This window comes from Microcaecilia unicolor, chromosome 11 (assembly GCF_901765095.1).
Source record: "Microcaecilia unicolor chromosome 11, aMicUni1.1, whole genome shotgun sequence".
Taxonomy (NCBI): Eukaryota; Metazoa; Chordata; class Amphibia; order Gymnophiona; family Siphonopidae; genus Microcaecilia; species Microcaecilia unicolor.
The window spans coordinates 102,002,059-102,029,842 of NC_044041.1; the positions used below are offsets into that span (position 1 = coordinate 102,002,059).

A 27,784-nucleotide genomic window follows, 5' to 3' on the forward strand; every position below is an offset into this window, starting at 1 on the left:
AGCAGAGGGGTTGGGTCTGCAATCGTTAACTGTAGACTTTCCTGCTTGTTGTGCTGTTTCTGGCCTAACCTCTAATCTATTTATTTCTGTTATACTAATAAGTTAGTTATTTAAGGTTATGCTACTATCAGCTATTAATTTATTTTTCCTCAGATGTAACTGTATTGTAGCACCTGCACTCTAGCTATCATTATGTGTACACCTGTAATATCCCCCACACCTGCACGGTTGGTCTTGTATTGTATAAAAGTCTGCACTTGCTGGTTAGTTTGTGCTACTGTTCAGGCCCAATGTGTCCCTGTGCTCACTCACAGCCCCTTACTGTACTCTTGTGGGAGATTATCACCCACTGCAAGAGACAGAAAATGACCGGAGCACTCGCTTTCCCGCCTCCTCACTGTGAGCTTGGGGCAAATTTATTTTCCTGTCATTATCCTTATTATTATGCCGCTCCCTCCCCATCCCCTGTTTCCAGCACCTCTATTATACACCCATTCTTGCTACATCCATAACCTGCACAAATCAGCATGTTTCTAACTATAACTGAGATAAAATAATAAACAACTCAACTGGATGTAAGAGCTAATTGTTTTAGACATACCAAAATGGCAGCTGCTGGGGGGAACCAGCTTCAGGTTTTTTTTAATGTCATGCTGTCTCCTGTCATCAAACCCTCTAAAGCTAAAATGTGGGCCAATAGGTTTTTTGATGGTTTCCCCATTTACTGAGATACACAACAGGGTTGTCCATTGTCTTCTCTCCTTTTTGTACTGGTCTTAGATCTCTGATCAGGGAGATAGCACAGCAAGAATTAAAAATTGCACATTACAGACCTACATTCTTCATTACCAATGATGGAAAGGATCACAGAATATGGTAAAATTATGTATAATCATACCTGATAATTTTCTTTCCATTAATCATAGCTGATCAATCCATAGACTGGTGGGTTGTGTCCATCTACCAGCAGGTGGAGATAGAGAGCAAACTTTTGCCTCCCTATATGTGGTCATGTGCTGCCGGAAACTCCTCAGTATGTCGATATCAAAGCTCCATCCGCAGGACTCAGCACTTAGAGAATTACACCCACGAAGGGACACTCTGCCCAGCTCACCACCGCCGAAACGGGGGAGGGGAATTAACCCAGCTCATCCCCACACAAGTGGGGGAGGGGAATCCGTCCAGCTCATCCCCGCGGAGCGGGGGAGGGACACCACACCCGCCGATGCGGGGGGATCTGGCTTATCCTGCAACCGCAACCGCGGGAGGAGCTGACTGACCCTAACACCGCCGAAGCGGGAGGGGTACAAAGCTGCCCTACAGCCGCACGAAGCGGGAGGGAGTGCCGGCAGAATTTTAAGTCTCAATCCAGCCCCGTAAAACGGAGGGGAGAGGAATGCAGCAGCTCACTGTAACACAAAGTCGTCTCAACTCTTGAAGAATCCAAGTGAAAGAAGAACTTGAACAAGAAGTCCTCCTGAAGTAACTGAAGGCTAAACTTGAACCTAAAATTCAACCAGAATATAAACAGTACAGATATCTGGGAGGGGCTATGGATTGATCAGCTATGATTAATGGAAAGAAAATTATCAGGTATGATTATACATAATTTTACCTTCCATATCATCAAGCTGATCAATCCATAGACTGGTGGGATGTACCGAAGCAGTACTCACCCAGGGCGGGACATAGAAATCCCTGACCTCAACACTGAAGCTCCAAACCGGGCCTCCGCCCGTGCAGCCACAGTCAAACGGTAATGCTTGGAGAATGTATGAGCCGAAGCCCACGTTGCCGCCTTGCATATCTCTTCCAAGGAGACGGATCCGGCCTCTGCCATCGAGGCCGCCTGAGCTCTCGTGGAGTGAGCCTTCAGCTGGATAGGCGGCACCTTCCCCGCGGCCACATAAGCCGCTGCAATGGCTTCCTGGACCCATCTTGCCACTGTAGGCTTAGCAGCCTGCAGACCCTTACGAGGACCTGCAAACAGGACAAACAGATGATCCGATTTCCGGAAATCATTGGTCACTTCCAAGTATCTGATGATGACTCGTCTCACATCCAGATATTCAAGAGCGGAGTACTCCTCTGGGTAGTCCTCCCTACGAAAGGAAGGGAGACAGAGCTGCTGATTCACATGGAAGCGAGAACCAATCTTGGGCAGGAAGGAAGGCACTGTGCGAATAGTCACTCCTGCCTCAGTGCACTGCAGAAAAGGCTCTCGACATGAGAGCGCCTGGAGCTCGGAAACTCTTCTGACTGAAGTGATAGCCACCAAAAAGACTGCTTTCAACGTCAGGTCTTTCAGAGATGCCCTCGACAAGGGTTCCAAAGGCGGCTTCTGCAATGCTCTTAGCACCAGGTTGAGATTCCACGCAGGCACCACTGAGTGCAGAGGAGGGCGCAGGTGATTAACTCCCTTGAGAAAGCGCACCACATCTGGCTGCGAAGCCAGGGAAGCACCCTTCAGGCGGCCCCTGAAGCAAGCCAGAGCCGCTACCTGGACTTTAAGGGAACTGAGCGACAGGCCTTTCTCCAGACCTTCTTGCAGGAACGCCAACACTGAAGAAATTGGAGCAGTGAAGGGAGAAAGTGAGCCTGCTTCACACCATGCTGCAAAGATACGCCAAACCCTGGCGTAAGCAGTAGAAGTAGAGCGCTTCCTCGCTCTCAGCATAGTGGCGATGACCTTGTCTGAGAAGCCCTTCTTCCTCAGACGCTGCCGCTCAATAGCCAGGCCGTAAGACCAAAGGGAGAGGGATCCTCCATCACCACGGGACCCTGATGTAACAGGCCCTGCTCCACTGACAGCCGCAGAGGATCGTCGACTGAGAGCCTGAACAAGTCCGCATACCAGGGACGTCTGGGCCAATCCGGACCCACCAGGATTACCCGGTCTAGCACCCTGCCCAACATGGGCCAGGGCGGGAACACATAGAGGAGCTCTTGTGTCGGCCACTGTTGGAGAAGAGCATCTACTCCCAGGGATCGAGGGTCCCGTCCTCTGCTGAAAAAGCGCGGCACTTGGCCATTGGCCGATGACGCCATCAGATCTAGGCTCGGCTGGCCCCAGCGCTTCGTGATGTCCAAGAACGCCTGAGCAGATAGTTGCCACTCTCCGGGCTCCAAGGTATGGCGACTGAGAAAGTCCGCCTTGACATTCATGACTCCGGCAATGTGGGCCGCTGAAAGCTGCTCCAGGTTCGCTTCCGCCCACTGGCAAAGACTCATAGCCTCCTTGGCTAGAGGGGCGCTCTGGTACCTCCCTGGCGGTTGATATAGGCCACAGCCGTGGCATTGTCCGACAGGACCCGTACAGGCTTCAACACGAGTACCGGGATGAACTCCAATAACACCAAGCGAATGGCTCTGAGTTCCAGGAGGTTGATAGACCACTTGCCTCTGCAGGAGACTAGAGCCCCTGCGCTGTCCTTCCCAAGCAGTGGGCTCCCCAGCCCATCAAATAGGCGTCTGTCGTGACGACAATCCACTCCGGGGTCACCAGAGGCAATCCTGCAGACAACTTGTCTGTCTGCGTCCACCAGCTCAGCGCCTTGCGCACTGCTGGGTCCACGGGAAGGCGCACAGCATAATCCTCCGACATCGGAGTCCAGCGCAGCAGCAGAGATAGCTGTAGTGGTCTCATATGAGCCCTGGCTCAGGGCACTACTTCCATCGTGGCCGTCATAGAGCCCAACAGCTGCACGTAGTCCCAAGCCCGAATAGGAGAGGCTACTAGGAACTAGTCCACCTGAGCCTGAAGCTTGACAATCCGATTGTCTGGCAGGAACACTCTGCCCACTTGGGTGTCGAATCGAACTCCCAGATACACCAGGGACTGAGTCGGGCGCAGCTGGCTCTTCTTCCAGTTGATGATCCATCCCAGGGAGCTCAAAAGAGCAACTACCCGGTCCATAGCTTTGCCGCACTCTGCATAAGAGGGGGCTCGGATCAACCAGTCGTCCAGATAAGGATGGACTTGTACTCCTTCCTTTAGCAGGAAGGCCGCTATGACCCCCATTACTTTGGAAAAGGTCCGCGGAGCAGTAGCCAACCCGAAAGGGAGGGCTCTGAACTGGAAGTGTCGTCTCAGGACTGTAAAACGCAGAAAGCGTTGGAGAGGAGGCCAGATGGGAATATGCAGGTACGCTTCCTTGATGGCCAAGGAAGCCAAGAACTCTCCTGCCTTCACTGCCGCTATAACAGAGCGGAGAGTCTCCATGCAAAAGTGCCTCACTTTCCAGGCCCGATTGACCCCTTTGAGGTCGAGGATAGGCCGGACAGAACCTCCTTTCTTTGGAACCACAAAGTAAATGGAGTAACGTCCCTTGCCAATCTGATTTTTTGGCACCGGAACGACCGCACCCAGGCGGATCAGGTTGTCCAAGGTCTGCTGCACTACCACAGCTTGACCGGAGACTTGCAGGGAGAGAGTACAAACCCGTCTCTTAAGGGTTGGCAGAACTCTAGCTTGTAGCCGTCTCTGATGACTTCCAGCACCCACGCGTCTGAAGTTATAGTGGTCCACTCGCCCAGAAACGAGGACAGCCGTCCTCCAATCTGCACTGGGGCGTGGACCAAGGCCCCGTCATTGGGTACGAGACCCTGGGGGAGGACCGGAGGGAGCACCTCCGGGACGGCGGTCTCTGCGAAAGGAATGCTGCTTGGGGGAGAAATTCCTCTTGAAGGAAGAGGGGGCAGAGGAACCCGACTTGCCCGGGCGGTATGGAGGTATCGGGACGAGTACTAACCCGAGCCCTGACCTCTGGTAATTTCTTGCCCTTAGACGTGCCGAGATCGGGCACGATTTTGTCCAGCTCGACCCCAAAGAGCAGCTTGCCTTTAAAAGGCAATCTAGCCAGGCGGGATTTAGAGGCGTGGTCAGCAGACCAATGTTTCAGCCAAAGCCACCGCCGCGCAGAGACTGTCTGAGCCATGCCTTTAGCTGAGGCTCTCCAGACATCATACAGCAAGTCTGCCAAATAGGCTAAGCCCGATTCCAGGGCCGGCCAATCAGCCCTCAAGGAATGATCCGAGGGGGAAGCCCGCTGCACCATAGTCCGGCACGCCCTGGCCACATAGGAGCCGCAAACTGAGGCCTGCAAACTTAAAGCAGCTGCCTCCAAGGACGACCTTAAGGCCGCCTCCAATCTTCTGTCTTGGGCGTCCTTTAGGGCCGTGCCACCTTCCACCGGCAACGCCGTTTTCTTAGTCACCGCAGTGATTAAAGAATCCATGGTAGGCCACAGATAGGCCTCACGTTCACTCACAGCCAAAGGATAGAGGCGGGACATAGCCCTAGCCACTTTAAGGCTCGTTTCCGGGACATCCCATTGAGCCGCAATTAAGGTGTGCATGGCATCATGCACGTGGAAGGTTCTAGGCGGGCGCTTCGTCCCCAGCATAATGGCAGAGCCAACAGGGGCTGAGGGAGAGACGTCCTCCGGAGAGGAAATCTTCAAAGTGTCCATGGCCTGTAACAACAGGTTGGGCAAATCCTCTGGGCTAAAAAGCCGCGCTGCAGAGGGGTCATCCGCTCCATCCGAGCGGGGATCTATCTCCTCCAAGGAATCCGCAAAGGATCGTTGGGAGACCTCAGACACGCTGCCCTCATCTACATCGGAGGAGACAAAAGTCCTCCAAGGCCTGGAAATCAACCCGAGGGCGTTTACCTCTGGGAACCTCAACCTCTTTATCAGAAGAGGGAGCAGGGGCAGCGTTTTGCATGAGGAAAGCCTGATGCAGCAGCAAAACAAACTCGTGGGAGAAACCCCCCAGACTGTGCACTTCCGCAGCCTGGGCAACAGCCCTAGACGCACTCTCAACCGGCGCTCACAATAGCGGGGGAGAGACATGCTGCGCATCCAAAATGGCGTCCGGCGCGAAACTCCGTGAAGGAGCCGCGCGGGAAGAACGGCGCTTAACTTTAGCCGCTTTTGTGCCGTCGCCCAAATTAAGGGCGTTCATGGCATTAATGTCTCCAACCTCAAGGGCGGCCCCGAAGAAGCCGTCCGAGCCGCGTGGCCGGCCAAGATGGCGGAGGCGAGGAGCGGGGGATGGGCGTTTATGGCGGGAAAAAACCGCCACGCCGGAGGAACGACCGGGACATTCATCGGTCACTAAACTATCACCCATCAAGGGCGAATCAGGTTGTAAAACCCCCGCATCCCCTCTAGAAGCGCTCCAGCGATCCGGGGAGCGACCCTTTGCGCCCTCGCCCTCCGACGCCATTGCCACGAGGAGAAGAATCGGGGAACCCCCTGCCCGCTATAAAAAGGTAAAATTACCTGCTTGCCGCTCCGAGCTGTAACGAACTGGGGTCCCAGTGAGTAGCTGCAATGAACGTTTAAAGAAACGTCGAATTAAACGCCTTTAAAGACGTTTAAAAATATATATTTTTTTTTAAACGGAGCCAGCGGGAGGGGGGAGAAAAGGAGGGACCTGGCACCACCAGGTTTGCACTTGCTCAAAAGAGCCCTCAACCCCAGGCCTCAACAAAACCTAAGGATTAGGCTTGGAGGCCTAGCCAGAGCTGCTGCTGTGTGTGACCACCACCTGCTGAGATAGAGAACATACTGGGGAGTTTCCGGCAGCACATGACCACATATAGGGAGGCAAAAGTTTGCTCTCTATCTCCACCTGCTGGTAGATGGACACAACCCACCAGTCTATGGATTGATCAGCTTGATGATATGGAAGGGGAATTTTCAGGATACAAATTGAACTGGACTTAATCTGAAGCCGTCTACGGATCTTACTGTATCATATTCTTGGGAACCACATCTTTTCACAATTTAGGTATACACCTTTCAGCTACTACCCAGATTCTTTATTCTCTGAATATGGATGTGCTATTGGAGTCATCAAAAACCAATAGGTGGCCTGGCAGAACTTGCCTCTTCTATTAATGGGGCCATATCAGTTTGATTCAAATGACACATTTTTCTGAAGTGGCTTTAAGTGCTGTAGACATTACCCATCCATTTATTAAAGAAAGCTTTGGTTTGCTTACATAGACTATACACAAAATTTGTTGGAAAGGGAAAAGACCTGAAATGAAAATACATTACCTCTATTTGGGATGGAAAGGAGAAGGGTTGGGCCTCCCAAAATTAAAAACATACAATCAAGCTTGTTTGCTGAGACATTTGGGTAACTGAGTTTCCAAAAATAAGACTATACACTTACATCTTACAAAAGAGAGTTCATGGCTCCTTGGCACATAACTACATCCTGCAGACTCTCTTGCCATCAATGTCCATACATCTTAAGAACAGTTTACTACTGCTGCCTTTAAGAGACAGTTGGAAAGCCTTGGTAACACTCTTGGCTTTTTAATTCTACAGTCACTGATCAGCTCCCAATACAAGGTAATAAGGCTTTTCTTCCAAGCCTAGAGAATCAGGTTTTTGTGCAATGGGCATGAGGAATAGCATTAATAGAACATTTGATGAGGAAGGCAACCTAATACCTTATCCAACATTACAAGATAGAATCCCAGCTCAGTAGAGTGTGTGTTTCAACTGGCAGCATGCAAACCTATATTAAGTCTTTAGATCAAGGGTTCTGAACCCAGTCCCTTGGGCCACACCAAGGCAACCAGGTTTTCCTGATACCCACATTGAATATGCATGAGAGATTTGCATACAAAGGAGCCAGTCCACGCACATTTCTCTCATGCATATTCATTATGGATATCATGCCGACTGGCTTGGTGTGTTCCAAGGACTGGGTTGAGAACCACTGCTCTAGATTGTGAAAGCTTAAAGGTGACACCTGAGACTGAAGCTATGACAATTTTTTAATTCTATTCCCTATGATAAAAATCAAAGCTTTGTAAAGGATGTCTGCAGTGGTTCCCAAACCTGATCCTGGAAGCACCCCATCCAGTCAGGTTTTTATGATATCCACAATAAATATTTGAGAGATTTGGCATGTACTGCCTCCTTGATATGCAAGACTCATGAATATTCATTGTGGATATCAAAGACCTGATTGGCTGGGGTGCCTCCAGGACCAGGTTTGGGAACCACTGTACTACTGTATATTGAAGCTTAAATGGGGGGGGGGGGGGGGGCAAATTAAGGTAAATCATTGAGAATATGGCATGTACAGAAACATATAGCATCAATTTCCAAGCTAGTTCAGAATGCAGATTTTAAGAAACACCAATATAAATCCTTACATAGAACAGATTTCACACAATTACAGATGTTCAAAACAGGAGCTCTGGATACATCAATCTGTCCTAAGAGTTGTACTGGGACTAAGTCCCCCCCCCCCCCCCTCCACTCTATTTGGAATTGTCCCAATAGTTAGTGCTTTTGGTCGACTCTTGGTAGATTTATAGGGCACTTGGTCAACCAGCAGATTCCTGTGAACTCTGAGCTCTGGATAGCTTGGATGGTTATCATGGGGGGGGGGGGGGGGGGGGGGTAAAATTACTCATTCAGAAACCTGTATTAGGAGGGAAGCAATGCATCCTCAGGTCCTGGACTAGCAACACAGCTCAAGTCATACTGGGAAAAGAGAAATTATTTGCACTTGCTGATGTTGTGGGAATCCAGGGATGTTTCTTTTGCCCCCTGCAGGAAAAAGCAGTTCCTGCTCATTTGGGAACCATACTTACAAATCTTTTATCACCTCGAGTTCACAGTATGATAATGAATCATTTGTAATTTGGATACTCTCCTCACTAGTTTGCTTCTCAGCACATTTATATAACAAAGGGTGGTCTCTGATATCTTGATTGTTGGAGGGTGAGAAGGGAGGGGGGATTATATTGTACTGTTTTGGGATCTTACCAGGTACTTGTGACCTGGACTGGCCACTGCTGGAAACAGGATACTGGGCTTGAGACTGCTAGGCCCACCCCCCTCCAGTGACATCAGGAGCATGGTGCCTTGAAATTGAAGTGAGCGGCGCCACAGGGCAAACAGGAGAGTTTTACTATCTGAGCCTACCGACTCCTTTCTACTCCTCAAGAAATGGCTTAAAGACCATTCCAAGCAATTATTAAGAATAAGGAACCTGTTAAGAAACCAGTCTACACACTGCAAAATATGGATGGAGAAGCAGCAGTCAACATAATCCACCTATCCGGGACTGGGAGCAACTACCACAGTTGCTGCCAATCTCCAACAGGCCAGGTTTTCAGGATACCCATATAAGAGATTTGCATGCAATGAATACAGTTGGTATGCAAATGCTCTCATGCATATTCATTAGGGATATCCTAAAAACATGATCTATGGGTGGCCTTCAAGGATTGGGATGAGACTTTCTAATATCAGGTTTACAGCTTCCAGGTTATTACAGGTTTAAGCATAGAGATCTGGAAAAAGAGAAGGCAAAGACCATACTGCCTATGCAGTCTGCCCATCTATGCCATCTACCATCCATTCCTCTCCTTTAAGACTTCCTATGTATTTGTTCTAAGCTTTCTTGCATTCATGTACAGTCCCATCTGCACCACCTTGAGACCATTTCACTAATTCACCACACTTTCCATTAAGTATTTTCTTAGGTTAGTCCTAAGTTGTCCCCTTTCACCTTCATCCTACGTGCCCTCATTCCTGAGCTTCTTTTTAATTGAAAGACTTGCTTCCTGTGCATGTATATAATGGAGGTATTTAAACATCTGTCATATATCCCCTCTCCCACGTTTCTTCCAGAATATACATACTGAGACCTTACGTTTGTCACCATACTCTTTATGATGAACACCTGACCATTTTAGTAGACACCCTCTGGATCAACTCTACCTGTTTGTATCTTTTTGAAGGTGCAGTCTCAAAAAAAGCCAGATAATGGTCAGACGGCCCATCTTATCTGCCCAAGTTCATTCCTGGTACAACAACAGACCCCCAGCTAATCTGTATTTTTCCCTTATTTCTTCAGGATCAATTATAAGATTATATTTTATAAGTACAAGGTCAGCCAACTGTTTATAGTGCTCAAGATTTCTATCTCCAAGTGCAAATTACCAACAAAATTAATGTAAAAAAAAAATCTTTAATAGAAAAAGGTAAAGCCATGATACAGTTAAGAAAATTATTTTTAACAGTTATTTAAAAAATGAATTTAGCCTCACATTTATGAAGTCAGATAGTACAACATTTTTCCAGGGCAGTATATTGAACCTGAACTGTACATCCTGAGGTATACTTGAAGAGCCAAATGTTCAATTACTATGATAACACGGCCCTCACAACTTCCCCCTTTCTCAGGCAAAAGAGGGAAAATAAATAGACCACCCAACAATATGGAATTTGGATACAGTACAGTGGAGAAGATTCTTCTGAGCATAATGGCTTGGAATTTATTCCCATTTTCACATCTCTGCCCATCTCCCCTGAGTTTAGAACAATTTGAAGATTCTACAGGTGCCTGTTCCAAGACTGCAGTGAAGCATTCTATTGCCTAATATAATCTTACACTCATTATTCCAGATTCCTTGAGGAAGTTTAAGGGCAAAGTTTTAAATGGACCTAGGCCATGTTAAAAAAAAACTTAATTCACACAACTATATGACGTTCATTTGAAAACAGTCTGCTCCCTCCACCACTGGGGAACAATTTTAAAATGGGTAGTTTGCATCTTCTGTAAGGCAGATACAAGTACATAGGTACAAACTGCACTGGCCCACATTTTTTCAAAAGGTAACCACCGCAAAGTTTTCCCTTTGAAAATAACTTACAGGCGTGACCTACAAGTGCCCTAGCTTCTCTCAGGATTATCAAATTGGGTATCCTTCACTGGTAGTCTTGTACATTTTACAAAACACAGTTTAAGCTATTTTTTTTTGTTTAAACTTGAAACTGTGGAGAAGTAAATACTGTTATGAACATGCAAAGATACACTGAACACTGGAATACAGGAGCCCAAGCCTAAACACTCAAAGCAAAGCAGGGACAGAGTGGCAGAGGGGAAGGCTTCAAGGAAGACATAAATAGGTGATTAAAGATACTATGCAGACCTCCACAGAAAAGGGTTTTCTTTATATAAAATATTTGGTCACATTTCATTTTTCAAAAGAAAGTACAGAAAAGAAACGGAGGTTAACTAATATAAATGGGAAGATGGAATGCACATGAATTTTGCAGCGTTCTTTCTTCATTTGAGGTTTATAAATTGTTGAGTTCTTGTAGTGTCTGATCCAGGACTTGATGCATCCCAAGATTTTCTTCTTTTGCACTGGCTAGTTTTTCTGTAAAATCAAGGTGGAAGGAGAAAAAAAAAATAGGTGGTTAATTTGCACAAACCTTTTAGTTCACTAACAAAAATTCAAACTAAGAAAGAGTTCTGCAGCATGAAAGCAACATGCTTCTCTGGCTTTCCTGTAGATTTAAAGTGACATGGATTTCCTTTAATTGCTAATTAAAACCCTTTTGCCATCATCCTCCCCACTAACGTTCAAGAGCTGATAGTTTAGCACTTTTGAATTACCAGCTATGACAGTATATAATGGATAGAAGATTTTGAGCAACAATGTTAAAATCCACTAGGTTTTCCTACTAGCTCAGTAACAAGGTTAAGGCACCTGGTTTGATGGTACAAGGTTGCAGGCATAGGCATAGACTGGGGGGGGGGGGGGGGGCGAGGGGGGGCAATGCCCCCCCAAACGACGACGAGGCGCCGCCGCGCCATTAGTTAAAAAAACAAACAAACACATGCAGGCACGCGCTCCTCTCCATCCGCTTGGCTTCCCTGCCCCTCTCTGTCTGCTCCCGCCTTCCTCTGACGTCAGAGGAAGGAGGGACGCAGACAGAGAGGGCAGGGAAGCCAAGCGGACGGAGAGGAGCGTGTCCGTCTACCCCTCTCTCTTCCTCCCTCCCTCCAGCGCAGGCAGCGCATAGGTGGGAACAGGAACTTGAAGAGAAGGCTTCCGGGGCAGACCGAAGGCAGCGTGTACATCGCTACCGCTGCCAGGAACGCTGAAAAAGCTAAAGACTGTTGCCTGCACCGGAGGGAGGGAGGAAGAGAGGGGGTAAACGGAGTCACGATCTTGGACCTGGGGGGGGGGGCAGTAGAAGGAAGATGGATGGAACTGGGAGGGGTGGGGAGCAGAGGGATGGACCAGGAGATGGATGGGATTGGGAGAGGTCAGGCACAGCAGAGGAAAGGAGCAGAAGATGGATGGGACGGAGGGATGGTGAGCAGAGGGAAGGAACAGAAGATGGATGGGACTGGGAGGGTTGGGGAGCAGAGGGAAGGAGCAAGAGATGGATGGGACTGGGAGGGGTGGGGAGCAGAGGGAAGGAGTAAGAGATGGAAGGGACTGGGAGAGGTGGGGAGCAGAGGGTTGGACCAGGAGATGGATGGGATTGGGAGAGGTCAGGCACAGCAGAGGGAAGGAGCAGAAGATGGATGGGACGGAGGGATGGTGAGCAGAGGGAAGGAACAGAAGATGGATGGGACTGGGAGGGTTGGGGAGCAGAGGGAAGGAACAGAAGATGGATGGGACTGGGAGGGTGGGGAGCAGAGGGAAGCCTACTGGAAAGAAGACACTGCATAAAACAGAAGACACTGGGACCAAAGCGAATAGAAAAACTAAATGATCAGACAACAAAGGTAGATAAAAGTATTTTATTCATAATTTATTAATTGAAATGTGTCAGCTTTTTGAAATGTGCATCTGTGATATTTTGCCTGTAAATTTCAATTCCTTCCTCCATATTAGCATATTCATATGTATATATGCAAATGATATGCTAATATGCTCCGCCCATTCTTTGCCCCCCCAAATGAAACAGTCAAACTACGCCTATGGTTGCAGATTCAAACCATGAGGTACCCCGTTGAAAAAGCACACAAGCTGTGGGCCACAGGCTAGTCCACCAAGTAAAAAATTAAAAGCAGCAAGGGATGACGCTCCTAAAGGTGTGCCTCACACAGGAATTCCTCATTGTTTCCCTCTGCTGCTGCTTGGAGCAGCCTTGTGAACTAGTGTTTCCTGCAATATATATATATATATATATATATATATATATAATAAAAATAATTATTAAAAAAAAAAAAAAAAACTTCTTGATGGCAGCGGTACTGCAAAAAAAAAAAAAAAAAAAAAAGTATGAAAGAGCCACACTAGAACACTACCTAGTGGGCTCCCGTTTGGGAATTGGAAATTAAAGGTGGATTTGGCATGAATGTTTTGGAGGAACATTATAAGCAAAAACAAGAAGGAAACTGTCAGTAATAGGAGTCTACTATCTCCAAGAGCGACATGGTCAGTGGTGAAGAGAAGAAAAGAAAAGTATTGCCTTCATAAGTGACTGGGGTAAATGGAAGGGGAGTGGGAAAAACTGTATGAGTTCATGTCACAGAACTAAACAGCAATAAAAAGGTAGGAAAGCACGGAGTCAGTAGGAATCAATGTCAGAAGAAAATACCACACAGACATCAAGTGTCTGTGTTGCCCATTCAAAAAGGACCTGTGGAAAAAGTAAGTGCAGATGTCGGCAGGTACACTGTAGCTACACTAAACTTTCCAAAACAAGTACACATGTACTTTAACTTCAGAAATGGACAAAATCTGAGGCCAAAAGTACCAGGTATACGCCATCCCAAACCAAAATCTGAAAATTGCCCATCTCTAGTGTCTGCGGCCCTGGGTTTTTATACAATGTTGATCCATAACCATGAAATATTTCAGAGCAAGCTGAAATTATTTGACTCACTGTTTCAATGTGTATACTTTGAGGTCCAAAGCAACACATACCCACTGTATTACTGAAATGCTAAAAGAAACTGGAAATCTTTGCCAAAATGAAAGCAACCCCACTAAGATTCCTCAAATCTATAGTTCCTTGGCTTTTTTGCTCGCTCTTCGAGTCTTATGTTTAAACGGTTTTTATTGATACCATAATAAAAGAACCATAACAATATTGATATTGCTTTCCTCAGCTACAAACTCAATAATGCATAAACGTGAACAGAACAGTATCTAAGAACTTTTACCTTTTTCACCCTAATCCCACCCTCCCCCCCCCCTCTTCCCTCCCATACGTCCAACTGTATAACACAACTCTCAGTAAACAAGATCCCCAGTAACTTAAACCATCATTTTGGGAAGCAGAAGACCCAACAAACCACTAATTAAAATTTTCCATATCTCATATTCAGTCACTCTTCCCTCCCATATATTCTTTCCCCTCATCTATACCTCGAGGGGTTTGGTCTCTGATAACCCCCCCCCCCCCCCCGAGACGATTAACAGGACAGTCCTAGATCTAATCCTCTACACACCCCCTCCCCTTTCTCTCTTCAAATCTTAATCTTAGGTCTCTGTTTTGTAAGTTACATATTTTAAATAAGATAAACATTTTATTGCAGCCACATCCCATTTTTAATCCTAGCTGGCATGTATTATATTCAGACTTCATATGTTATTTTGAAGGACCACCACCACTTTATAGCATCCCAGTTTAATGCTATATTTATTTTGTTTTATATCTGCCAATTGAGGTGTTTTTATTAAGCTGCACTAATGGGGATTAGCGCACACTAAACACCTAGAAACCCATAGGTATAAAAGAGAGGCTTCTTAGTATTTAGTGTGCACTAAATCAGTTAGCACACCTTATTAAACAGAAGCCTTGAAATAGTTGCTTATTAAAAATAGCTGCACTATAATACCATTACCTAAGAAAAAAAGACAGAGACTTTTATAGGACTGAGATATGTATATTTTATTGAAACATCACCTTTACAGAGGCAACAGGAAAGAAGAAAAAAAAAAAGGCAGAGAAGTGAAAAGAAGAATCAGTAAGAAAACAGACATTAGCACCCACTCAGACTGAAGAGATTTATCCAGGGAGAACAACACAGAATTTCAGAAGGAAACAATGAAGCATTCTAGCAGGCAAAAGGGCAAAGCTTGTTCACAAGGAGGTCATGTCATTCAGAGCATGGTCCAGCTCCTCACTGATAGCTTTGTACTTCAGCTTCTGAGCATACAACTCATCTACATGTTGTAAAGGCCCCAGGCAAGGTTCAGTAGGAAATGCAGCAGGAGTCCACAGGAAGCAGAGTGTACAGCAGAGACAGCAGCAGTTGGAAAGGAGTTGAGCAGCAGAAAGCAAAAGTTTGAAGGAAATCATGGAACAGAAAAAAAAAAAGGATATGTTTTTCAGTGCAAAAGAAAGACTATCAATATTTGATGAAAAATTCCAGAGGTGTAGCTGTGTTACACTTAGCAGAAACAACTCAGAGGCTGTTAACACTTTAGATTTTGCCTTATTAGGCAAAAGCTTTCATTGTCAAGAGTCCACTTGTTCTGACATGGGGATTTTGCCTCAAAAACTTAAGCCAAAAAAAGCATATTCTAGTCTATAAGGAGCCACCAGAACCTGTACTAATTAGTTTATCATCCTATGGATCTTAGTCATCACTGACCATCGGTTTTCAGGGCTCCCTTAATATGCATGAGATAATTTGCATACAATGGAGGTAAGTATCCATAATGAGAAAATTGCATATTCATTAGGGATATCCTGAAAATCCAAACAACTTCTAGCCTTCAAAGGCTTCAGGTGGACAACACTGGCCAGGGAAATTGTTTTGAGTAAGTGAAAAGAAAGGAGAATTTTTTTTTTGTTTTGTCTCCCCCCACCCCCCTTAGTCACAGCTAGGAAGCTGTTAGATTGGCATCTGAAGAGGGTTGAATATGATCAGGCTTCTGGTCTTCCTTCAAGCTAACCCAGTATGTTTGCAAACTCTGTGTTGTGTCATCTGTCATCCAGATATTGGTATGTACCTTAGCTACAAGTCCTTTTCCAGTGAACATGCCTGTTCTGTTTTTTTGTTTGTTTTTAATTTTTCCATGAGTAAAAGTGAATACAATTTATGTTACTTGTGAATGAATTCATATCTTCTGAATTTTCTTACTATACCACCAGACCAGTCCAGTATGCACCTACCAGCAGATGAAAATGGAGAGCTACTGATTGAAAGTGATCCTATAAGTATCCTGTGCAGCCTACAGCCAGCTGGTATTCTCAGTCTAACAGAAGATTGATGTGCTATTCTGTTCAGTACAGAACTGGCCAGGGTAGGGCAGATTGTGCTAGGTATCAGCCTAGAGCCAGTAGGGTGCAACACCTGGGCAGGTGGGAGGTCAGTGCTGGCAGGAGGAGGTTAAAGGTGGATTCATATTACCTTGGATCAATGGGTCTTAAGAGGTCACCCATGAGGGTAGGCTCTGGAGTTTGCTCACCCTCTGCTGGTGAGTTTCCTGGAGTCTCCCTGCTGCTCACGAGACAAGGCAAGGGTGGTTAGAGACACCATGCACAGACTGTTGCAGCTCTAGACAATGGTGCTGGTCCCTCCAAGAGAGTGAGGGACAGGCAGGTACTCCGCCTATTTTCTCATGCCAGAAAAGGAAGGCACATTCTAGCCCATTTTGGATCTCAAGAGGGTGAACCGATCTGTAAAAGTATCCAGTTCTTTTATTAAAACCCTCCGGTGGCTGGGGAAGTATCCCATGTTCTTAGATACGATGGATGCATATCTCCATATTCCCATATAGCCTAAGCATCAGAAGTTTCTTCACGAGTTTGGAGCAGCACTATCAGTTTTGTACTCTTTTTTTTTTTTTTTTTTTGGCCTGGTGACAGCATCATGGACCTTTTCTGAGATCATAGTTGTCATGGCACGGTGTTATACAAGGAGGGGATCTGGTCCACCTCTATCTAGGTGATTGGTTGAACAGTGCACAGTCCTTCCATGAAAGCAAGTTACAAACTGGTCAGTTCAGTTCCTGGAGGAGTAGGTCAACTCAGCCAAGAGCAAGATGCAATCATCACAGGTGTTGGAATACCTGGGTATTCCTGACGGAGGTGCAAGTAAGGAGGATACAGGTGCAAGTAAGGAGGATACAGATCCAAGATCTTCTCTGCAAAGAGAAGCCCTGGGCTTGGAATTACTTTCCAGGCTTGGGATCAATGGAAAGGAAGCTGGTGGCAGTATCTTGGAAGAACCCAAATGTGCTCCTGCAGCAGGTGCTATTGGTTCAGTGGAAACCTCAGTCACAGGATTTGGAGAGGAAGGTTCTTTTCCAAGGAAGGCGAGGGACAGTCTGGAGTGGTGGCTGGATGATACCAATTTGGAGAAAAGTTGAGATTCACTGTATTACTGAAATGCTACAAGGAAACTGGAAATTGTTGCCAAAATTAAAGCAACCCCACAAAGATTCCTCAAATCTATAGTTTCTTGGCTTTTTTGCTCTCGCTTTGAGTCTTAATCTTAGGTCTCTGTTTTGTAAGTTACATATTTTAAATAAGATATAAATAAGATAGAAACTGCTTTATCTTTTCAGTCAAACACCACGGACCCTGAGGCAGTATTTCGAAACTTGGGCCGAAGTTGGGCCGTGGATGGTGTTCTTTTGACTGTTGAATATAAAAGATAAGTAACCCATTAGTGAATATTCACACGTTTTTTTTTTTGCGAGAAGTATTTGAGCAGATTAGCCATACTTTTGTAAAAAGAGGTTTTTGGCTATGATGATTTAGAGGACCTCCTTTATGTTGATATTATCAACGATAGAGTGTTCCTCTAGATTTTGAGGCTTTTCCTCTATTTAAATTTATACATCAGATATTTATGGATATTTACTATAGCTAGATTTTTATTCTATTTTTGTATATCCTTGTTTGCTCTTTGTGGTGTTTTAGATTTTTCTATGTATGTATTTCTGCCCACTAGCCAAAGCAATCCTAGTATGGAGATCTAGCATAGCGAGTGGTAGACAAATCTGCTCTGGTTGCCAGTAATGGAAGGGTTCCCGAGTCAAGGACCAGTGAAGATACAGAATCTAGCTCCTCCATACTGTCTTTGGCTTGGCTACCAAGAGGGTAAGAATGAGAAAAGTGTAAACTACTGAGTTCCAGAAGGTAGTCTACTTCATTGCCAAACTTAAGTGTGATACACTTTCAAGGATCAACTCCTCCTTCCCTTGCAGATTTCCAAAGGAGATATTTTGAGTTTTTACAAGATGGCTTGGACAAGGGCTTGCCAGTGGCTTAACTGAAGGTACAAATTTTGGCCTTGGCTTGTTTTTGTGACTTGGTTGAACATAAGCTGGTAGCTTTCCATTCACATGTGGTTTGATTTTTGCAAGGTGCCAAGCTGAACTCCTATATGTCTAGTAGCATCCCCCTGGGATTTGAAGCTAGTCTTGTCAGTCTTGGTATAGCCACCCTTCAAACTTTGTAAGCAGGTATCACTGAAAGTTATGATAATGAAGACTACTTTTCTGGTGGCTATTAGTTCAGTTCAGAGGATTTCAGAATTGCAAGTCTCGTCATGCAGGGAGCCTTTTTTGCTATTTCAAAGGAAGGTGGTGCTTTGGCGCGTTTCTTCCTGAGTCTTCCAAAGACACCGTCTCCCTTCCACATACAGAGTATTTTATTCCCAGTGTTAGGAGCAGATGGAGATCAAAAAGCAGACGTGACTATATTGTTTGGATGTCAGGAGGGCTCTGCACGGATAACTCAGGAGAACAGAGAAGTTCCACCAGTCAGACTGTTTGCGCCCGTGGGGGTGGGGTGCAGAGTAAAGGAGAAGCAAGCCTCAAATTTGACCTAATGGATTAAAGAGGCCATTGTTTCAATGTATATTCAAGGGACAGGATGTCCCTGGAGTGCTAAAAGCTCATTCAACTAGGAGGCAGGCAACACTGTGGGCAGAGCGTTTCCTCATTCCTCCTCAGGACAATTGTAGGGAGGTTGCTTGGTTGACACTGTACTCCTTCGTGAAGCATTATTAACTGGGTGTTCAGGGCCAGAATGCTGACTGTGGGGTTATCTTCCTACCCATAAGTAACACTGCTCGAGTATATTCAATGCATCTGGACTAGTCTGGATAGATGCTAAGGAAAGAAAGATGAATGTATTCACCTATCTTTTTTTCTTTAGTCCCTCCAGACCCCATCGAATCACAGTCAATTGTGTGGTGAAAGACAGAAAAGCTGAAGTTTCTGTTCAAGAACAGGTGGTGTTCTACCTGGCAGTTGGGACCTACTTGGTATTCTAGTTGTTACTGTGCCTGTTGCCAATTGTTCCCTAGTTTGGGGATTACAGTGGTCTGTTTCCCTGTTCTGGCAAAGGTATAATTGCTTTGGTACAAAAATACTGGCTGGCTGTTGGATGCACTGGATACTTCTAGGATCACTTTGGAATCAGTAATTCTCAGTCTCCATCTGCTGATAGAGTGCATATACCCATGTGTCTGGACTGGTCTGAAGGGACTACAGGAAAGATTAACAGAAAAGATCTAACCTCTCCATAAATACAGCTATTTCAGAGTAATGATTAATACTTTGAATGCACATGAAATTATATGAGAAAATGCCTCTTACAGGAAGTATTTTTTTATGCCATCCTACTTTTAGCATTGGAAGTCCTAGACAACAAAGACTCCAGTAAAGCCTAAAATGTTGTATAAATTTTGTATGCAAACTTCAACTTATGGTTTAAAAATAAAGGTACGTGTAAATCAATTCAAAGCTGATGAATGTTAATATATTTGACAAGTAATTCTAAAATTCCATACCTTCCAAATCATCAATTGTCTTTTCCAGTTTGGCCACTGTTCTTTCTGCAAATTCAGCACGAGTCTCAGCCTGCAAAACAGGTTGGATACATATAAACTGAACAGGTAGTTATTCATAATGGAGAACTAGAAACCCTGAAAAATCCTGAGCAGAATTCTAAGCAGCCATGCATGACACTACTATACCCAACTGCAAATAAGGAATGGTAAACACACGGTGGTCAATAATCAAAAGACTTATACAGTGAGTACCTGATGCTAAGTGCGTAAGTACTCTTAAAATTTGCTGGCTATGAAGGTAAGAAATTTGGGAGTTTTAATAGATTCAGTTTTGTCTTTTAGGTCTCAAGTGCAATACACAATACACACTTTAAAATTGTGCATGTTGGGTAGGTTGAAGTCTTTGTTACCTTGGATTGATTAAAAAATAAAATAAAAAAGAAAGTCATGCAGGCAATGGTGCTAAGTGGCATGGATTACTGTAAGGTCATTTGTTTAGGATTGGCAACCTCTTGCATTCAGTTGTTTTAGGTTGCCCAAAGCTCAACAGTTAGGCTCTAGTTTTGTCTATCAATGTCTGAGCATGTAACAGTATATATAAAGCAACTGCAGTGGTTGCCTGCAAGTTATCGCATAAAGTATAAATTGTTAGTGACGATTCACTGTGCGTTGTATCAGGATTTTTTTCACTTGAAAAATGTAGTGAAGTACATACTGACACATATCTTGAGGTCATCGATGGGACGTGACCTTGTGGTGCCTGCTCTACAGCAATTCTGATTGGAATGAACAAGAACTAGCGCCCTATCATTGGTCCAGTAGAATGGAACAAATTACCATTACAACTGAAAAATGAGTCATGGTTGCCAGTGTTTAAGACAGTTGAGGGAACGCTTATTGTGCCTGGCATATCATGTATCTACTCAGAGGGCTACCTTGTAATTGACTTGGGGGGGGGGGGGTCTTTAGATTCAAATTTATTTGGAGTTGCACTTGTTGCCTCTTTGTTTGTCCAGTATGTTATTGCTATACAGCTGTTTTTGTGGAATATTTGTTTACTTTATTATGTTTTGTTGTGCTCCACCTTGGATAAGGATGGATTAGAAATAATAAATTCTAAACTAACTACATCGAGGCATTTAATCAATGTTCTTTGGGAAATTTTTCTACAAATTACTCATCCTGCATCTCTTTGAAATTTGGCAAGTTCAAAGTATGTGCAACACAAGCGCACACAATTTGCGACTACTATGTGGGCAGTAAAGGAAGGAGGTATGCAAATGTTTGAAAATTAAAGGCGCATGCAGCCAAACGCATACATGCTTTGGAAACCTTGCATACTTTTAAGCCAAGTCTGAAAAGAGCAGTACACAGTTAGCCCATTTTAACTGGGTTAAACCCTTTTTTTTTGGGGGGGGGGGGGGGGGGGGGGAACTGCCCTCTACACTCTTGGGGGACTTGTATTGTGCACACGCCTGCTTCCTCTGACCTCTCTCAACAAAATTCTCACTTCCCAGCCTCGTCATTCTCTGTATCTACAGCTGGACCTTTACAGTTTCACATCATTCATAATTATTTTTTCTGATTTACAGAATAAACCCACAGTCGTCAAGCTTGATCAGTACTGCTATTTATCCTTGCCGAGTGGTGAAGAAACAATTATTGTGTGACTGCAGTCAGGTTTTTGCTTTTTTTTTGGGGGGGGGGGGGGGAGGGGGGCTGAAAACAGAGCAGTTACCCTGTGTCCTCAAGCTGAAAGAGAAAGCTTCCTGGTGGGCTTTGCAGCCCCCCTACTCAACTTCTGCTTGGCCTCAGGATGTCTAAACATTGGCCCTGTCTGCAGCTGTCTCATGTCTAAGAGACAGTTATTTGGATTATTAAATGCTCAGAAAACAGAGCTCTTGGCCTTTGGGAAGTCAGATTAGTCATTAGTTTAAAAGATAGCTGAGCCCAATCAAGCAGAGGTTATTCCTAATAATGATGCATTTTGAGATCTGGGAATAGCTATGGATTCGAAGGTATCGTTCTAGCCCCAGATTTCTTGGACAGTGAAAAAACGTTTTGTTTTTATAAATTGAGACATTTATTAATAGTTTGAAAGCTTCCCCTCCCCCCTTCCCCCTTCCGTTTGAAAATGAGAACTAAATCACAAATTCTGGACATTTGAAAGCTTCCCCCCCCCATTAGAAAATGAGAACTAAATCAGAAATGCATAACATCTCACCTCTTTCAGTTTATCAGAAAGGATTTTGATTTCTTCTTCATATTTATCTTCCTTTTCAGAATACTAAAAAAAAAAAATAGCAGCAGAATTAATACCACTGTGCAAAAATTGCTACAATCAGGAGTTAGCATGCTATTCTGCTGCTTACATGATACTTGGGGGGAGTTGGGGGTATTCAGTTTCCTTTCCAGTTTACTCTGGAAAAGTGCTGAGGTACAAGGAGAACTATTAGAGAAAATAATACTCTCAGCCTCTTTATGAAAAGGCCACTCTGTCTACACCCAAAAATCTAAGACAAGGCTAGTACCTTATCGTTCCTTTTGGAACTCAATAGTATGCAGATCTGACTTGGCCATCTGATCTAGGGTTGCCAACTGGCCAGTTTTTTTCAATGGTCAGGCCGGCTGCTAGCAGACTCTTAAAACTGGCAATAGAAAAGTTGTATTTTTCCCCCGAGCGATATATTTTTTTTTCTCTTCCACTCTCCCCCCTCGTGCAGTCCAGCATATCTCCCTCCCTTCCAACAATCCAGCATCTCCTCTTGTCTATGTGTGCCCCTCCTGTGGCCATAGGCAGTGATTCACACAAGCTGCTTGTGGCTACAGCTCCAGATCCTTCTCTCTAATGCAACTTCCTACCTTCGCCAGTGGTGTAGCTATGGGGGGGGGGGGGGGGGGGGGGGCACAGGGGCCAGGGCCACCCAAATTGGCTCTAGGGCCCCTGGTTTGGCTGGCAGGGGGTCCCCAACCCCTGCCAGGTGAAGCGTTTGTCCCGCGCTGGTATCACTGCATTACCTACCCTGCTCTTCTCAGTTGTGCCATGCATGCTCATTTTAGTGAAACAGAGCATGAGCAACACTTCACGCGTGGTTGGTTTCATTAAAAAGAGCGTGCAAGGCGTAACTGAGAACAGAGCAGAGACTAGAACAGTACAAATGCTTCAGCTGGTGGGGGTTGGGAACCCCTGCCAGCCAAGGTACCATCATGTGGCAGTGGAGGGCTAAAATGTGACCCCCCTCCGTCGAGGTCTGGCTACGCCCTCTTCTCATCGACGGAATGCACTAAAAGGAAGGCTCTGGTGTCAGCAGCAAGCAGTGTGTGTGTGAATTCCTGCTTGATGCCTGCCAACAACCTTCAGAACTAGGTGAAGAAAAGATTTAATCTACATAGGAAAGGGGAGGGAGAGATGCTGGACATGGAGAGAGAAAAATGACAAGGGAACGAAAGACAGAGGGATTCCGGACATGAAGTCGGACAGACTGGGGATATGCTAACTACGGGGGAAAGAAGAGGAGGAGGGGGAGTTGCTGCATCGTTGGGGGGGGGGGGGGGGGAGGAGGAGAGAAAAAAAAAAGGAGATGCTGACATGATGGAACCATGTGGGGTTGTAAAAGAATAAGAGGAGGATGAGTACAGAGGGTAGGAAAGTGGTAATGGAGAGTGGGTGACAGAAATAGGAAATAGGGAAAGGAATGAAAATGAGAGCTAGGCACTGTGAGAATGAGATGGACAGCTGATAGGTAGGTGAAGAAAAATAAAAAGTGGAGAGCGGGAGGATGGAAAACAGAGTGAAATCTGAGTGAACAGAAGAATGTCAGACACAGAAGTAAGGGAACTGTAGACAACAGGAGAAGAGAAAAGAAAGGACAAATGAACATCAGCCACAGGAAAGCGTTAACAAGCAAGAAATTAGTACTAACGTGACAAAGAAGATAAAATGCCCAGACAAAGGTATAAAAAAAAAGTGTTTTTATTTTGAAAACGTATTAACTGGAATATATTAGCTTTGGGAAATGTGCATTGTGGATGTGTTTGTTTTTTGTTCAGTACACGAGGAAATACATTTCTCTTTATTTCTTCAGTGTTGCAGTACATGCTGAATTGTGACTTCTTGGAGCGGTCAATTCAATTTTTGTCTTCATATTTTTTTTATTTCTAACTTGTAATCCCTTGTTATATATTTGGTTATGGTCTGCCTGTGTTTGTCACCGAGGTGTGGCATTCTGTTTGTATGTAGTTTGTGTAAAGATCTATAGCACTCCCACTTGTTCTGTTCCACCAGTAGTGGGTATATTGGTGTTCTAGGGCTCAACATAATATATCTGTAGTGCTGCCTATTCATAGGTAGGGTTCTTGCAGTTTAAATCATAGGAATTAGTGCTGGCATATGGCAGGTTTTTTAAAAAATTATTTCTGCATCTGTTGTGGGGCGGGGTTGAACTGGGTTGGATTTTTGCAGACGCAGACAGAGCATGTTTACACAACTTATAGGAACTGTGTCAGACCAAAGGTCCTTGAAGCATTTAAGTTATTTTTACAGTATTAATATTTCCTATAGTTTGCATTTTTCATATCTATATAATTAAGATTAGCCAATACAAACTTGAATTATTATTATTATTTTTAAATAAATATATAAAATCTAACATTGGGCGAACTGAAGCCGATACTGGACAGACCTCTTCGTTCTGTGTCCTGCAAATGGCAACTCTAGTGTTGTAGATCACTGTCATATGCTGCATGTGAGGGTGCTGCGCAGCTCAGGGGTGAGGGGAAGACATCTTGACTGATAAGTTAAATATTGTCACAATACTTGGAGTCTTGGTTATAACTATACATCACCATCATGTTGTTTTGCTGCCTATATGGTTGGCATGGTGGAGACTTAACAGTCAGCATTTAAGCACAGGTGACTGGGACCCACAAAGTGTGGCGGGCACGGCCCTGGCCACCTTGTTGGACTGGATGGACCATGTGGGTCTTGGTATGCCATAATTTACAGTGTAAAACAAAAATTACACACAGCTTGTTCTGCTTATGCCTACAGTCTCTCCCTATGCATCTTAAGATCTCTCTGGCTCTGGCCACTGCCTTATTGCATTGTTTAATGCCTTTAGATCACCAGATATGATCACTCCTTTCTACCCAGTTGCTACCTTGTTAGTAGGATGACTTTGTACTAAAATTGTGCCTCAAAGTGGTTTCTGGCCTTTCAAAAAACCTTTGTTAGAGTGTATGTTATGTCATACGCACATGTTTTATCTTGTATTAACTGGTGAGAGGTGAGAGTCCCAAGACTGCTATACTACTTGCCTTGTGCCCCCACGGTCAAAGTATAGCAGTACTGTTTCTGCTGTGGTACTGTTTCTGCTGTGGTACATTGATTATAAATCAATGGAAAGATTGAAAAACATACTTGACATATGGTGCTTGGTTTATCTGATTATATATTCACAAAACATATTAGCCTGTTATGTAAAGTTTGTGAATCAAGTGAACACAGTATGTGTGGTAGTTTTTACTTTGGAGATGACTTTAGTGTAGATGGTGGGGGCAGGAGAAAGGTGCAACAGTACTTGCAACAAGGGACTTAGGGTGGAACAAGAAAGGGGACTGAAGTGGACAGGTGTCAGGCTTTTACTCTGCCAAGAATTCAGCAACCCTATTCTGGACACCCTCTACATTTTCTTTCTGTGAGAAAAAAGTGACTGAAAAAATAGAGAGAATGAATTTTTTCTGAAAGTAGACTAAAGGACACATGGAGATGTAGGACATAACTTGGGTTAGCACAATGTTATTCTATTACACACAGCCTCTTGGATCTGCAGCAAACATACTGGGATCCATTTGTGTGTTTAACCAGTAAGTGGTTTAACATAAGTTAAATGCTTAGTGAATGCTGTTAATCGACATTATAACCAATTTTGAAACAGCTGCATTGGCTGCCCGTACAGTTTTAAAGTTTTATGTTTTGTTCATCAAGCAATATATCTGTCTGCTCCAAAGTATTTGAAGTAGGAGTTTGAGATCAGATGGCAAGTTGATTCAGCTGTTACATTAAGATTTGCTTCTCAAGTTTACAAGGGTAGGGCCTGGCCATTCTGATTTTGTATTAAACCAACCTTTTCCGACTGGGCTTCCAGGGACTTCAGATTGTTGGTCACATTTTTCAGTTCTTCTTCAAGGTCACTGGCCTTACTATACACACATACAAAAAGGAAGAAAGAAGTCAATGTCTGAGCCACCAGTGTCTAAAGATAATGTTACCATGTATGCTGCAGTATTTTACATGATGTAAAGTTTTCAAAACCTTGCAATGTTAAAGTAGTAATTTTTCTATTAATTGAAATGTAACATGAGAGTTCCCGTCCATATTAAATACAGGATTTTCACTTGTTCTGCATTTTGAGACTTATTCTTATATTAAATTCGTCAATATTCATGCAAAAATGTGACTGTCAAATAAGTGGGAAACCAGGCCATTAAAGTCACGTTAACTCCTTGAAACATCAAATGCAAGCCCTCAAATCTGGGGGGAAGGAGGAAGGAAGCGAGAAAAAAAAAAAAAGGATTAATCCAAAATGTTTATCACAACACAAAAGTCATTCTCAGAGCCACATAACTGATTGTTTAACAACATTTGATAAGCTGCTATTCTAAGCAAAGTCAGGGTGGTATATATTATAAATATATTCCATGCCCTGTCACGATGTAACACCCCCCCTAATTACCATCAAGCAGACACACCCTTTCCCCTAACCCAAATCAATCCAAAAAGATATTTCATAACCCCTCCATCAAAAGGCAGCAGAGACAACTCACCTCTCCTACTACACACACATGGCAAAAACCATCCAGGCCTTCGCAGCTCTACAGCACAAATTCCACTCTACCTGAAACTCTAAAAGGAACTAAATGCCACAGAACTGGAGCTGCACAGTTAAACACCCTTGCCTTGTGACCTTTAATTGGAATGCAAGAAACTGCAAAGAAAGGCTTCCTGGGTGAAGCAAGTTGGGAGGATGGAGAAACCAACTAGGGAAGAAGAAAGAAAAAAACCCCAAAACAACAAAACCTAGTAGTTGCAAATAAAAGGTTCATGGCTTGCAATTTCCCTGTAGAATGTTTGGTTTCTGTAAATCTTAATAATTATGTAATTTTTGATCCCAAGAAGTTGCTCGAGTTTATTCCTGTTAAAGAAAATGAAAGAATTGCTTCATTGAATAATCCCGCTTGATAAAATAATGCTGTTAGACTGGCTGCAATTGTTAACTCTCTTCTTGATGCTTGAGAATAATTTTGTATAGATGATTTAATTTCCTAGTGCCTTGGCCAACCATTTGTGGACTAAGTTGATATATTTTTTAAAATATGCGAGGTGTTATAATTTTGTTATTTTTTTTGTCAGCCATAGAGATCACAAGGAGGGTTACAGTGGGGAAGCCAATAAGGGAGGAAGCTGAGAGAACTCAGAGTGAAGACACTTGTACAAGAGTAGAAGAGACAATTGTATATGAAAGCACATGGAAGTCAGATATTGTTTAGTTCTTTACCTATCAGACGCTGCTAATCCAATGCTGTTTTTTTTGATATGAAATGTAACATGATGTAAATTCCAAAATGCACTGCAAATGCAATCCATCTTGTACATTTTTTGATTTGTAATCCTTTTAAGTCATTTCATTCATCCACCTCACCACAAGGTGTCACTCATAGATCATAAATCACACTCAGTAGCTGAACTCTTATTGTATCCCGTAATTAAGTGCAGCACAAGGTGGCACATTTGATCCATCAAGTATTGTACTCACTGTGTTCCTCAGTATCTTAAAAATGTGATTCAAGGGTATCAACCGATTTTTGCCCACAAATTTTGAACAATTTGCCAGGTTACTTGAGATTGTGTAGCAGCAAGGATCAATTTTATAAATTTCTGAAGACATATTTGTTTGAAAACGCATAGAGTTGATACTCTTGTCTATTTTATGAATGATGATTTCTTGATTTGCTTTTGATTGTATGTCAGTTTGTTTTTATTGTGTATGTTGATTTGTAATCCATCTAGCTGTAGGCGGAATAGAAATTAACAACAAAAAAAAAAGCTGTCAAGAGGGAATCAAAGCCCTTCAGCTTTCCTGAGCAATAAGTCTCAGCACTTGCTTCACAGGGTAAGAAAGATGAGCCAAATCCTCTAGCCACAGCAGGAAAGGGGGGGGGGGGGGGGGGG

General features: G+C 44.2%; 1 protein-coding gene across 4 annotated transcripts in view; it reads right to left on the minus strand.

Moving 5' to 3' along the window:
* Nucleotides 1-9,994: 9,994 nt before the first annotated feature.
* The window catches only part of LOC115481182 (tropomyosin alpha-4 chain), a 181,604-nt gene continuing 163,814 nt past the window's right edge, over nucleotides 9,995-27,784 (minus strand). For 2 of the 4 annotated variants that reach the window (XM_030220249.1, XM_030220252.1), the window contains 4 exons: nucleotides 25,680-25,755; nucleotides 21,779-21,841; nucleotides 19,555-19,624; nucleotides 9,995-11,209 (listed from right to left, as the gene is read on the minus strand). In XM_030220249.1, the coding sequence (XP_030076109.1) occupies nucleotides 11,127-11,209; nucleotides 19,555-19,624; nucleotides 21,779-21,841; nucleotides 25,680-25,755 (292 nt within the window). In that variant the 3' untranslated portion in view covers nucleotides 9,995-11,126. Of the gene's footprint in view, nucleotides 11,210-14,669; nucleotides 14,966-19,554; nucleotides 19,625-21,778; nucleotides 21,842-25,679; nucleotides 25,756-27,784 lie in introns of those variants that run through there. The other 2 variants (XM_030220251.1, XM_030220253.1) reach the window with 1 other exon arrangement.